Source organism: Kogia breviceps, chromosome 7 (assembly GCF_026419965.1).
Source record: "Kogia breviceps isolate mKogBre1 chromosome 7, mKogBre1 haplotype 1, whole genome shotgun sequence".
Lineage (NCBI taxonomy): Eukaryota > Metazoa > Chordata > Mammalia > Artiodactyla > Physeteridae > Kogia > Kogia breviceps.
Window position 1 is genome coordinate 107,367,991 of NC_081316.1, and position 14,536 is coordinate 107,382,526.

Below are 14,536 nucleotides of genomic sequence, written 5' to 3' on the forward strand. Positions count from 1 at the left end.
CCTGCCACTCTCTCACTTTGTCACAGCTTACCCTTCCCCCTCCCCATATCCTCAAGTCCATGCTCTAGTAGGTCTGAGCTACACACTTATAAATGAGTCTCAGGAGTATAATTTTCTTCAAGTCTATTTTTGAGTATTTAATACAAGGTTAACAGAAAAAATTATTTTTAAAAATTTTGTTGTGTAACAGAATACTTCTAAAAAGACATAATCCTCTAGCAGTAATTATTTATGCTTTGTTTAGAATTCATTCATCCCCTTCTGCTAAATGATTTATAAAAGGTCTGAGGTAAGCTAATATGCAAGGCTATCCCTTCAAATTCTTGTTTGTTTTTTTGTGGTACGCAGGCCTCTCACTGTTGTGGGCTCTCCCATTGCGGAGCACAGGCTCCGGACGCACAGGCTCAGTGGCCATGGCTCACGGGCCCAGCCGCTCTGCGGCATGTAGGATCTTCCTGGACCGGGGCACAAACCCGCGTCCCCTGCATTGGCAGGCGGATCCTCAACCACTGCGCCACCAGGGAAGCCCACTTCTTAATTCTTTTCTAGTCCCACAATTATTATGCTAATTTAGGCTTTGAAAAATACAGGTAGAAGTAACTATTATAGGTTAATAACTAGGTTTCCCTGCATCTATCAGCTCCACACTTCGAAATAATCCATGGTCAAATATTTCTAAAATACTGCTTTGAATTTGTAACTTGTTATTTTAAATTGTCTCCAGATAAAATTTAAAACTGACATTCAAGGTCCTCTATTCTATACTCTGGTCCTAACATACTTCTCTAACACATCTCAAACCTTCCTCTCCACCAAACTTCTTTAAACGTATCTTCTTAGCTGTCTATGGATTACTTTTTATACCAGCCCCGTAACTTAAAATTCCTTCTTCTCCAAGTCTGAAACTCACCTATAGCTTAAATTACAATTTCATCTCTTCTCAGATCACCTCAGCTAGTCACCTTCCCTCTCTCTTATGATAATTTAGGATTATTTACTGTACATACCTCACACTTGCAAATTACCTTTACTCCCCAGCCCAATGCCTGTTTTTGTAAATAAAGTTTTACTGCCATGTGGCCATGCTCATTTGTTTATATACTGCCACAAGTTTATATCTTGTAACGGAGACCATATGATGTGCAAAGTCTAAGGCATTTACTATATGACACTTCACAGAGAAAGTCTGCAGGCCCTGCCTTAGGTTCTTAATGTTATCTTTTTATCTCTGATTAAACAACTACTCCTTGAAGAGGAGTGGTACTTTGCATATATTTATTTATACATTTTATACATAAATGTTATTCAGTACTTATTTAACGACATATTACCCACTGCTCTGAAAACTCAGAAAGAAGCATCGGCACTTCAAAAACTTATCTGAAGGCAGTCTTGCAAGTAATGCTTAAAAATAAAACCATGTAGGGCTTCCCTGGTGGCGCAGTGGTTGAGAATCCGCCTGCCGATGCAGGAGACACGGGTTCGTGCCCTGGTCCGGGAAGATCCCACATGCCGCGGAGCAACTAAGCCCGTGAGCCATGGCCGCTGGGCCTGTGCGTCCGGAGCCTGTGCTCCGCAATGGGAGAGGCCACAACAGTGAGAGGCCCGCATACCGCAAAAAAAAAAAAAAAAAAAAAAAAAAAAAAAAAAAAAAAAAACCATGTAACTACAGCAGTAATTCAGATCAATGTGTGAGTTCTGTAAGTACTAAGAACTCTTTCTAGAAAAGAAAAAAGTATTTTTCATTCTCAAATAAGGAAATGGTTAATGGTAAATGGTACCTTCTGTTTGTCTATACAGTTGACCCTTGAACAACTCAGGGGTTAGGGTCTCACAGTTGAAAATCTGCATATAACTTTACAGTGGCCTTCAGAACCCAAGCAGTTCTTTATTTATGTGTGTATACCTCAAAAATTTAAAAAAAAAAAAAAAAAAAAAAAAAATCCAGGTTCTTCCCTCTATCCAGAAGCCTAGTTTAGATTATTAATCTAGTATTAATACTAAGACTATTTCCAGTGTAGAGATGGGAGGCTACTGAATCCATTTGTTTTGTCTGCTCTGTCCACCTGCCCGCCCCAGTTTGTTTTTCTTCACAGTGAAATATACCAAAACATAAACTGGTCTGATTCTGACCAAAAAAAACCCCAAAAAGGCCATGATAAACACTTCTAAAACAGTTTCTTAACATAATTCATTTTGTGTATGCTATACATAATTCATTCCTGTATGCTAAAACTATTCAGAAAATATACAAACCCCAAAACTGGTTTAAAAGCCAGAGATGAGGTATGAGTGCCAGAACAAGTCGTCTGCAGTTTCAGATATGGAACCTAATTTCAAAAGTTAACTACAGCCCATTCTCAACTTCAGAAATTCTAGAAATGACAGTAGAGCGAGCTAGACTATATCACAGGCCTCACTGTGTGATAAGATAGAGAAAGAGCAAAACTAAGCATAAACGCAACAAAATACTTACCAGTGCAAACAAGATTGCGGCATAAGCCATTTCGGAAATCATGAAATACACGATTCCGATGTTCCTAGGAACAAAGTAATGCATTTGATTTGATTAAAATTCACACAAGCCCCCAAACTGCCATGATTTTTTTCTCCTACCCAAAGTTCTTTATACCCAAATTATTTTTTACACGAATGAGAAAGGAGCCAAATTCAATACACATAAATTAAACACAAAAGGTGAAAATAATTAACCATAAATTAGTTTCCCATGGGAATTAATATGAATACGTGTGTATATGTTGCTTATTATCTCAATTCTTAAAGGTAATTTTTCTTTTTTGCTGGAGTGGATTTTTAGTGATAATTTTCACCATACTTCTAAAGTATTTCAAACAAAAGACGCCAAAAGTTTGGCTTGACCAAAACATTTACCTTTTCAGTTATTATATACAAAAGCTAAAAATAACTACTTTCCAATTAAAAAATGAAAACATATGCTGACTCTAGCAAAAGCAATAAATCCAGCATCTGGCAAACTGGTCTTTCTTTTCAACACAATGTTCTTCCATTCTGAAATATTCTCTTCAATACATTCATTTCCTGTGATAATTTTAATATTAGGGGTCTACATGAAGGTATCTGATCCATGACACTAAGCCATTAAGCTTCTTTGAAAACCGTATGTGAGTTGATTAAGTTCTTAACCCATTAGCCACAGAAACTGCTTTCTTATGAAATTTCACATCAGCACAAACACAAAATGTTGCCTTGTGATAGTTGTGAATTTATTTTCTGTTGAATTAAGTTCTGAAATATAGATTGCATCCTTTTCTAAAGGCAAATAGTAAAAACAGGTGTACCTCAGGAGGTACACAGAAAAATCAGAACCTTCTGCAATGATGGAAATGTTCTGTATCTGTACTTTCCAAAACTGTGACTGCTAGTCACATGTAATGCGGCACTTCAAATGTGGTTAGTGTGACTGAAGAACTAAATTTTTTTTTAACATCTTTATTGGAATATAATTGCTTTACATTGTTGTGTTAGTTGCTGCTGTATAACAAAGTGAATCAGCTATACGTATACATATATTCCCATATCCCCTCCCTCTTGCATCTCTCTCCCACCCTCCCTATCCCACCCCTCTAGGTGGTCACAAAGTACGAACTGATCTCCCTGTGCTAGGCAGCTGCTTCCCACTAGCTATTTTACATTTGGTAGTGCTTATATGTCAGTGCTACTCTCTCATTTCGTCTCAGCTTACCCTTCGCCCTCCCCATGTCCTAGAGTCCATTCTCTACATCTAGGTCTTTAATTCCTGTCCTGCCCCTAGGTTCTTCAAATTTTTTTTTTTTTTTTTTTAGATTCCATATATATGTGTTAGCATACAGTATGTTTTTCTCTTTCTTACTTCACTGTGTATGACAGACTCTAGGTCCATCCACCTCACTACAAATAACTCAATTTCTTTTCTTTTTATGGCTGAGTAATATTCCATTGTATATATGTGCCACATCTTCTTTATCCATTCACATGTTGATGGACACTTACGGTACTTCCATGTCCTGCCTATTGTAAATAGTGCTGCAATGAACATTGTGGTGCATGATTCTCTTTGAATTACGGTTTTCTCATGGTATATGCCCAGTAGTAGGATTGCTGGGTCATATGGTAGTTCTATTTTTAGTTTCTTAAGAAACCTCTATACTGTTCTCCATAGTGCCTGTATCCATTTAAATTCCCACCAACAGTGCGAGAGGGTTCCTTTTCTCCACACCCTCTCCAGCATTTGTTTGTAGATTTTTTGATGATGGCCATTCTGACCGGTGTGAGGTGAGTGGTTTTGGTTTGCATTTCTCTAATGATTAGTGATGCTGAGCATCCTTTCATGTGTTTGTTGGCAGTCTGCATATCTTCTCTGGAGAAATGTCTATTTAGGTCTTCTGTCCATTTTTGGATTGGGTTGTTTTTTTGATATTGAGCCGCATGAGCTGCTTGTATATTTTGGAGATTAATCCTTTGTCAGTTGCTTCGTTTGCAAATATTTTCTCCCATTCTGAGGGTTGTCTTTTCATCTTGTTTATGGTTCCCTTTGCTGTGCAAAAGCTTTTAAGTTTCATTAGATCCCATTTGTTTATTTTTATTTCCATTTCTCTAGGAGGTGGGTCAAAAAGGATCTTGCTGTGATTTATGTCACAGAGTGCTCTGCCTATGTTTTCTTCTAAGAATTTTATAGTGTCTGGCCTTACATTTAGGTCTTTAATCCATTTTGAGTTTATTTTTGTATACAGTGTTAGGAAGTGTTCTTAATTTCATTCTTTTACATGTAGTTGTCCAGTATTCCCAGCATCACTTATTGAGGACGCTGTCTTTTCTCCATTGTGTATTCTTGCCTCCTTTATCAAAGGTAAGGTGATCATATGTCAGTGGGTTTATCTGTGGGCTTTCTATCCTGTTCCATTGATCTATATTTCTGTTTTTGTGCCAGTACCATACTGTCTTGATTACTGTAGCTTTGTAGTATAGTCTGAAGTCAGGGAGCCTGATTCCTCCAGCTCTGTTTTTCTTTCTCAAGATTGCTTTGGCTATTCGGGGTCTTTTGTGTTTCCATACAAATTGTGAAATTTTCTGTTCTAGTTCTGTGAAAAACATCATTGGTAGTTTGATAGGGATTGCACTGAATCTAAATTTTAAATATTGTTTAATTTTAACTTTATTTAAATTTTAACTCTTTTAAATTGCCACATGTGGCTAGTGATTACTGTATTAAATACTAGCCCAAATCTAAGAATATGGGGAAGGGAATAAAATCTCACATTTCTATTATGCTTGGCAACTTAAAAACTATTCATTCATACATAATCTCAATCTTCCTGACAACCTTGTGAGGTAAGAATATGTACTATTACCCCTGTTTGTAGTTAGAAAACCTAACCCCAGAGAAGTTAAAATGAATGGTCCTTTGCCTGCTAAGGAATAATTTATTCTTAAACTCTGGGCATTTGGAAGAGCATTAAAACAAAACAAAATCCAAGAAATACTAAGAAAAAGGTTTTTTAAAAAATCTATACAAGTTTTACACTCACCTGCCTCATTTTAGCATGGATATAGAAGCAAGAATAACCCAGTTGAGAAATCTTCTTGGCTAGCAATTCAACTCTCTGAGAGGAGTTACAGAAAATGATCGACTGGTTTATCTGAAGCTGAGCACAGGGGGAAAACAAAACAAAACAAAAGATGACATAAGGAAGGAAAACAAAAACCTTCATTAACTTTGCCAAATCTTGAAAATATCATCTAAAACTTAGAATCTCATGATACAACAGAGATGCAAAACTAAAAATTTTAAGTACTATTCATTTACATAGTAGTTGAAGATAATTTTTATTGTAAATTTTATTGCAGCAGAGTATTTTTCATAAGGGCCGCAAAATTGCCAACAGGAGTAAAACACAGCCAATTCTCATTATTTGAGGTAGTTATGTTCTATACAGTTACTGGAAACACTGAATTACTGAATATAGGACCACTGCTTCCAGGGGAAATACGGGGTTAGGTTCCTGTGAGGAACACTTAACTTCTTCATCAACGGGTCAACAGATAACTTTGTTTTATGTGTTACTGGTTTTTTTTTTTTTTGGCCCTGCCACTAGGATCCTGCTTGCAGGATCCTAGTTCCCTGACCAGGGATCGAACCCATGCCCCCTGCAGTGGAGGCGTGGAGTCCTAACTACTGAACCACCAAGGAATTTGGTTTAAACAGTGTTACTGTTTAAAGACACTTTATTTACTCATGGCCCACAGCTCTGTAACTCATGCCTTTATGAAGTTTATCTAATACATTATCTCTGCAAGGCACATCAGTCTTCTTGTACTTAGGAGTGCTGGACAACACTTCAGCACTATGCCTAGGGGCCATTTAAAAGAGTGAAATCAACAGAAAAGCACAGAAATGTGGGAAATGTGGCACTAAATAGACTGTGAAAAGGGTGTTCATTTATAGTATGAGCTGTAACAAGAAAGCAGGGGGAAACTGCATGAGGTCTCAAATTTTTCACATATGTCTGCAAATGACCTCAAGAGCACCTGAGTACTGACTTCAGGGTTACAAGGAAATTTTGGCAAGTAAGCAAATTTGCAAAAACAGAATCTGCCTACAACAGGACAATTATAATTACTGAGAATAATGAGGATTATCTGTAATTAAGGTCAAATTATTTTAGAATCAAATTAGAAGTGCCTGTGACTTGTCAATCATACAGTATCAGCTTCAGATCAACAACTCAAACTACCTTTAGGAAAAACTTAGGAAGTTTTTTACACTGAAAATGCTGAGAGGGACTTCGCTGGTGGCCCAGTGGTTAAGACTCCATGCTCCCTGTGCAGGGTGCCCCGGTTCGATCCCTGGTCAGGGAACTAGATCCCGCATGCCGCAACTAAGAGCCCACATGCTGCAACTTAAAAGATCCTGAATGCCACAACTAAGACCTGAAGCAGCCAAATAAATAAGTATTTAAAAAATTTAAAAAAAGAAAGAAAAAGAAAATGGTGAGAAAACTGATACAACTGTTTGTTTTACTGAAGTTAAGTAGTAAGTAACGGACAACATTCAGCCGCTGAAGCCTAACAGACTTACCCTGGAGAAAAGTGTGTTGAGGCAGTGTACTTTTTGGCGCTCAGTTACATATGCGTAGTACTGGGTTACTCCCTTCAAAGTTAGTTCCTCCATCAGGTTAATCTCATAGGGTTTCTGCAAATGGGAATTCTGGAAAAAAAAACAAGAGTTTCATATTTAAATGCAAGCAGAGTCTATTTCTTAAACTCAGAATATATCCTCATATATGTCTGCCTAATAAACTCTTACTTTAAGGGATGGAGCCCTCTTTAAAATGTTATTATCTGTCATGGAAGAAGTAAATTACCATAAAATGGGAGATATAACATTCACATATACAGCTAAGTTACTATTTTGTACTTTAAATATAGAATTATGCTGTAATCAATTTATCTAGCATCAATGGCTATGTCAGTCTGACACCAAAAGCTAAGTGAACAAATAAGAATCAAATTACTTTTGTATCTTAAAAAAAATCAGTTAATTTACACACAACAAACCTTAACTGATCAGCTGAAAAAAAGCCCAAAACTTGAAATCAGTGTAATATAGACTAGTAGTAAGATGTAATTATGGATAAAGATATACTCATGAACAGGATAGTACTGCTTCCAAGTACAGGTTTATACTCACCATGAACTTCTGTACACTAAGAGGGAAAGTAGCAGAATATAATAAAATCTGTCTGTTTTTAGGTAGCGTGAGAATAATATCCTCCATTATCTGCACAAAATCCTGTGACAGCAACTTATCTGCCTGCAGTACAAAGAGAAGACGATCTTAAACACAATGAAATGATGTCTAAGGTCTTTGGTTAATGAGGCATCATCCAGCAAGTTCATGGAATGCTCCTGGTTGTAAACAGTAAGTCTTCTACAACACTGCATAGTCCAAAGGCACCAAGACACACTACCAGTGATTCAGAAGGGGAAAAGTCTGTAATACTCATCTTCCAAGGAAAAAAAGTCCTAGACAGATATAATCCTTGTTCCCATAACAAAATTTTAATGTGACTTCCATTACAGAGACATTATGGTATAGTGGTTAAAAGTACAGGCTGCAGAGTCAAACTACCTGGGTTTAAAACTTGTCTCCTTCACTTATTAGCTACGTTGGAAGGTTTCTTAACCATTGACTATTCCAGTTTACACGATTTAAAAATTAAGATGTCTTCTTACTATAGTAACTACTTTATAGGATACCTACATTACAGGATTCTTGCAAAAATTAAATGAAAAAAACATGTAAAGCACTTAGTGCTAGCATGCAGTAACTAATAAATGTGCTCTCTCATTACTCAAAGATAAAACCTGTTCCGAATTAGATCATGATGAAACTGCTCTAGTAATCTAAAACACAGACCAAACAGGAATATAACTTTAAAAACATCAACATTGATTTCATACATGTATAAAACACTGCTAGGTCCCAAAGATGCAGAGCTGAATAAGTTCTTAAAAGGCACTTATAACCTGGTGAGATAACACATTATAACAGAAACGAAAAACCAAACAATACAAAGTTGTATGTTAAATGAGGGGTTAGAGACATTACATGCTTAAGATGAATCACAGAATGGAAAGAGACTTAGAATGAACTTGGCTTTGAGATTGATTATTCAACAATTTCTCTTACTGAAAAATAAAAACCTGGCTTTACTAAGAAAAAGACAAAAGGCTGATTTACTCCTATCATCTATTGTTTTTAAAGGGTAAACATGTTTTATAAGCAAATTACTTTGAACCAACAATAATCATACATTTATTAAAAGGTCATAGGGACCTCCCTGGTGGCAGTGATTAAGAATTCACCTGCCAATGCAGGGGACATGGGTTCGAGCCCTGGTCTGGGAAGATCCCACATGCCACAGAGCAACTAAGCCCATGTGCCACAACTACTGAGCCTGCGAGCCACAACTGAGGCTGCGTGCCACAACTACTGAAGCCCGTGTGCCTAGAGCCTGTGTTCTGCAACAAGAGAAGCCACCGCAATAAGCCCACCCACCGCAACGAAAAGTAGCCCCCGCTCGCCACAACTAGAGAAAGGCTGCGTGCAGCAACGAAGACCCAATGCAGCCAAAAATTAAATTAAAATAACAAAAACAAAAACAAAAGCTCATACACAAAGAGGTTATGCTTCATTCACTGGCAGTTATGAACAAAGCCAGAGTAGTACAGAATAGTATATTTCCAAATGAAGAGACATTACCTCATCCAATACTATCATCTGGACATGATCAACTTTTGCTACTCCTTTCTTGATAAGATCCAGGATTCTCCCAGGGGTAGCTATCACGACATGCACTACACAAGATTAGAAAACATATTTTCATTAATTTTAGTTGGGGCAAAAAGGATATAGTAAAGGTTTTTATCATATATTTTATGAGAAATACTGCTGTAGAGGTAGAAATAATACAAAGAGGCAAAGATGTGTTTTAGAATATGGATTTCCATTTCACCTTTGGTTGGCTAGAGAATAACTGTTAGTTTCACTGCTACATGGGGGCGGGGCTACAACTTGCCAAATCACCTGCTCCAAATAAGGGGCATACTTCCTTGTCTTGGGGCAACCCCCAAGGAAAAACAAAAGGTATGTGAAGCTTCTGATACAGTAGCTTGCCTTTAATCTAGATCAATGGTCTTCCAAAGACTGTAATAAGGATCAAATAAAATAATCATTTTAAATAACAGGACAGCACAAAGAATATAGTAATTAATCAAATGATAATCATATATAAAATTCTGACTAAAATTCTATGTATAATTTTATATAAGTGGATTTCATTCTTGCTGTTTTCTTTTTTCACTAAATAATGTATCATGGAGAACTCTTCATAAAAAAATGAATACAGGTCAGCTTCACTCTTTAATGGCCGTGTGGAATTCCCTTCAGACTATACCCAATGTATTTTAGCCAAACTCCCCTGACATTCAGGTTGCTCCAATTTTTTCAGTACTACAAACCATGCTGTAGTAAACAACCTTGCATGTGTCCAATTATTTCTTCAAAAAAAGATTCTTAAAAATATACATTTATAATTTTGAAATATAATGCCAAATTGCCCACCACAGACATCATATCAATTTATACCCCCATGTTGCAAGACAGCCAATTTCTCCACAAACTCACATTACTGGTTACTAATTAGCCTTGCAATCTGAATTAGCCTTGCCAATCTGAATTAACCTTGTCAATCAGACAGGTACAATATCACTTTACTGTTTTCATGTGCAATTTTAAAAATTACTAGTAAGGCTGAATATTCTTTCAATTACTAAAACAATTTGTTTTTTTGCTTGAATGAAATGGTTATTTCCTTTATTCATTTTTCTACTGCAATGTTTGTTCCTTATTAATTTAAAAAATAATTTTCATAAGTTACTGAAAGGAAACACCTGTGTGTGGAATTACAGAGAGCCAGCCACCTTACATCAATCATTTCCTACCTGTATCATCAAGCCTCATTATGTCATCCCGTAAATTGGTTCCTCCTGTGGTTGCCATCACTTTAGCCCCTCCCATGTGTTTGCTGACCTGGATGCAAATTTGACTGACCTGTAGAGCAAGTTCTCTAGTGGGAACAATCACCATTGCTGGAAAATAACAAGTAACAGAGAAAAAAAAAAACCAAAAAACAGCATATATTAAGAGTTTAAGAAGCTACAGAAATATTTCCCCTAGTAATTAAGACACTCAAATGAATAAATTTCCTAAAAAAAAAAAAAAAAGAGAGAACCTATTATAGTGTTCCAGATTTAGACTTTTCCTCAGTAACAATAATATACAATTCTTGTACTCTTCTTAGTTACAAACCCTTAAAGGGTTCTTTGAGTTGTCAATTATTAGCCCAAAGTTCATTAATATTTTAGTAAGAGATTCACTGGTCAAAATACCCAAATAAACTCTTGCCACCCAGTTCTATTTATATCATAAGAAAGTAAGTAACAGAGAGATGGCAGAAATAATAATTATAGATCAAGAAAGCTGGGGAAAAAAAACAGCTGAAATTTAAGAAAAAGCTTCAGAGATGAAAACTTAACTCTATTAGCTTGCTCTGGGTAAAGTTATGGAAATTTGTTTCTTCCTTACTGCCTAAGCTCTTAAAATCCCCAAACCACAAGGCTTCAAGGAGAAAAAAGTTCATGTTTCTACAAGGAACTCTACAGACACACAGCTGTCACAAGAAACATTTCAGTTCCACAGTTTGTAAGTAATCTATGTCAGATAATTTAACTTCTCAAGATCTTAGCTTTTCCTATCTATAGGACAATAATATTTTGCCTATCTCACTGGAACGTTGTCATAGCTGTATAATATGTGAAAGAACTTTGAAAACTAGAAACCTGTTTAAAAAGTTAGGAATCATTTTTACAAGACAACCAGGCCAACAACTGTGAAAAGGATAAATACGAATTCCAAATTATTTAAGTTCTGACTAAAAAAAAGATGGTAATAGCTCCAAGATTTAAATCACCATTTACAGTTTAAACAAACAACTAACCTTGTATATTGTCCTTCTTCAGGTCTAGCCGTTCAAGTAAGGGAATGAGGTAGGCACCGCTCTTGCCTGTTCCGTTTTTTGCTCTAGCTAAAATATCCCTACCAGATAAAGCAATGGGAATGCTCTCCTCCTGGAAGAGACAAGACAATGCAAATTACTTGTGAATAAAAACAGTACATAAGCAAATTCTTCTCTAAAACACACTGAAAGTATACATAGCTCTTTGGTATTATTTTGAAGTATTTTACAAGAATAAGTAGAAACCAAATAAAATAGCAGGACCAGTCCACATCACCATCAGTATCAACTGACATTTACCAGAACTGCTTATAAAATACATACTCAAGTAATAAAAAAACTGTATATGTAAGTCTACATGTGCAAATGTGTTGTCTAAGGAAGCTGAGCATCAACAACCAAGACGAGTAACTTGGGCTAACATGAATACATAGAGGAAAAAAAGCAAAGGACATTTCACAATTAAAAACTGGAGGGAAAGACTGTAATAAGATATTCTGAGACCAGTAAACCAATTTGACCACAATGAAAAATTGTAGGTTGGATAATTTATCCCTACACAAAATAGGAATCAGCTGGAAAAGTTTAACCTCAGGTCCTATTTGATTTTTTTTTTAAATCGTATTACATAATGTCCAATGTCTGTCTCACAGCCAACTTCTGTCCTGAGATGTGCTCAACTGGAGTCTCAACTCTATTCCAGTTATCTTGATCCATGGTCACATTACCAAGGCTGACTTCTCATTTTCATATTTGGCTTAGTTTGTCATATGTGTTTTGCAGAAGATGAGATTTCTTATTAGGACAAATTTCCTAGACAACAGCAAAGGATTCCTAACAATTACTAAATATTAAATACACATATATGGAGAGAAATTTAAAAAGTAAAACAGGTATAACAGAGAGGAAGCAGAACATTTCGACTTCTAAAACTAAACATTTTAATTTCTAAAACTAGAAAATTAGGAAAATAAATTAGGAAAAGAGATTCACAATCACCAAAATAATTAGTTCTTTCTATGCTTGAGCTAATGACCAAAACAAGTAATCTCTAGCCCTTTAAAACTGATACTGAAGGACTTCCCTGGTGGCACCGTGGTTAGGAATCCACCTGCCAATGCAGGGGACACAGGTTTGAGCCCTGGGCAGGGAAGATCCCACATGCCTCAGAGCAACTATGCCTGTGTGCCACAACTACTGAGCCTGCGCTCTAGAGTCCGTGAGCCCAAACTACTGAAGCCCACGTGCCTAGAGCCCAGGCTCCGCAACAGGAGAAGCCACTGCAATGAGAAGCCTGCACACCACAACGAAGAGCAGCCCCCGCTCACTGCAACAAAGACCCAACGCAGCCAAAAACACAAAACAAAACAAAAAACTGTTACTGGAGAAATATCTAAATCATAAGCACCATGACTTTCATTTCCCACCATGACGCTTATCCTAGAACCCCAATCACAGGGGTCAGATGGGTTCCACATGGTCAGAATAACTAACATAGCTGCCAGAACAACTGCAAAAATGATCCAGTGACAACACTCTATTATCTTGTTCCTACAGCCAGCATTAAACAGTCTGCTTATTATGTATGGTAAAGCAGGTCAAAGAAGAAAACCTTGGTTTTGACCCTTTGGTCTTAATCTCTTCCCTCCTACTTTGAGTCAACTCTATTAATCTTTTATTGTCCTGAAGGCCCATTATCCCCATGGGTTCATTCTCTTCTATGGTTTTTCAACAGGTTACCTGCATACTACTTAGTTCTACAGCAGAAAAAAAGGCTAGGTAGTCTCCCAGTGACTTCCTGAATCAGGTTCTTTAAAAGGGTAAGACTTCTGGAAACCATAAACAAGACGAAAAGACAACCCTCAGAATGGGAGAAAATATTTGCAAAGGAAGCAACTGACAAAGATTAATCTCCAAAATATACAAGCAGCTCACACAGCTCAATATCAAAAAACAAACAACCCAATCCAAAAATGAGCAGAAGACCTAAATAGACATTACTCCAAAGAAGACATACACATGGCCAACAAACACATGAAAGGATGCTCAACATCACTATTAGAGAAATGCAAATCAAAACTACAATGAGGTATCACCTCACACTGGTCACAATGGCCATCATCAAAAAATCTACAAACAGGGCTTCCCTGGTGGCGCAGTGGATGAGAGTCCACCTGCCGATGCAGGGGACACGGGTTCGTGCCCCGGTCCGGGAAGATCCCACATGCTGCAGAGCGGCTGGGTCCGTGAGCCATGGCCCCTGAGCCCCTGTGCGTCCGGAGCCTGTGCTCCCTCCACAACGGGAGAAGCCACAACAGTGAGAGGCCCAGTACCACCAAAACAAACAAACAAACAAAAAAACCCAAAAAATCTACAAACAATAAATGCTGGAGAGGGTGTGGAGAAAAGGGAACCCTCATACACTGTTGGTGAGAATATAAATTTATACAGCCACTATGGAGAACAGTATGGAGGTTCCTTAGAAAACTAAAAATAGAACTACAATATGACCCAACAATCTCACTACTGGGCACATACCCAGAGAAAACCATAATTCAAAAAAAAATGCACCCCAATGTTCACAGCAGCACTATTTACAATAGCCAGGACATGGAAGCAATCTAAATGTCCATCAACAGAGGAATGGATAAAGAAGATGTGGTACATATATACAATGGAATATTACTCAGCCATAAGAAGGAATGAAACGAAATTGGGTCATCTGTAGACACACAGATGAACTGAGAGTCATACAGAGTGAAGTCAGAAAGAGAAAAGCAAATGTCGTATAATAATGCATATATATGGAATCTAGAAAAATGGTATACATGATCTTATTTGCAAAGCAGAAAGAGATTTGGACGTAGAGAACAAATGTATGGATACCAAGGGGGAAAGGGGTGGGAAGGGAGGGACTGGGATTGACACATACACATTTT

The 14,536-nt window shown here is 37.1% G+C and overlaps 1 protein-coding gene across 10 annotated transcripts in view; it reads right to left on the bottom strand.

Annotated features, from left to right (window-relative positions):
• DDX6 (DEAD-box helicase 6) overlaps positions 1-14,536 on the bottom strand; it is a 33,070-nt gene that overhangs the window by 3,713 nt on the left and 14,821 nt on the right. For all 10 annotated transcript variants that reach the window (XM_059070079.2, XM_067039083.1, XM_059070077.2 and 7 more), the window contains exons 5-11: positions 11,580-11,709; positions 10,525-10,671; positions 9,284-9,378; positions 7,709-7,831; positions 7,097-7,225; positions 5,547-5,663; positions 2,477-2,540 (exon numbers count right to left, since the gene is read on the bottom strand). In XM_059070079.2, the coding sequence (XP_058926062.1) occupies positions 2,477-2,540; positions 5,547-5,663; positions 7,097-7,225; positions 7,709-7,831; positions 9,284-9,378; positions 10,525-10,671; positions 11,580-11,709 (805 nt within the window). The remainder of the gene's footprint in view (positions 1-2,476; positions 2,541-5,546; positions 5,664-7,096; positions 7,226-7,708; positions 7,832-9,283; positions 9,379-10,524; positions 10,672-11,579; positions 11,710-14,536) is intronic.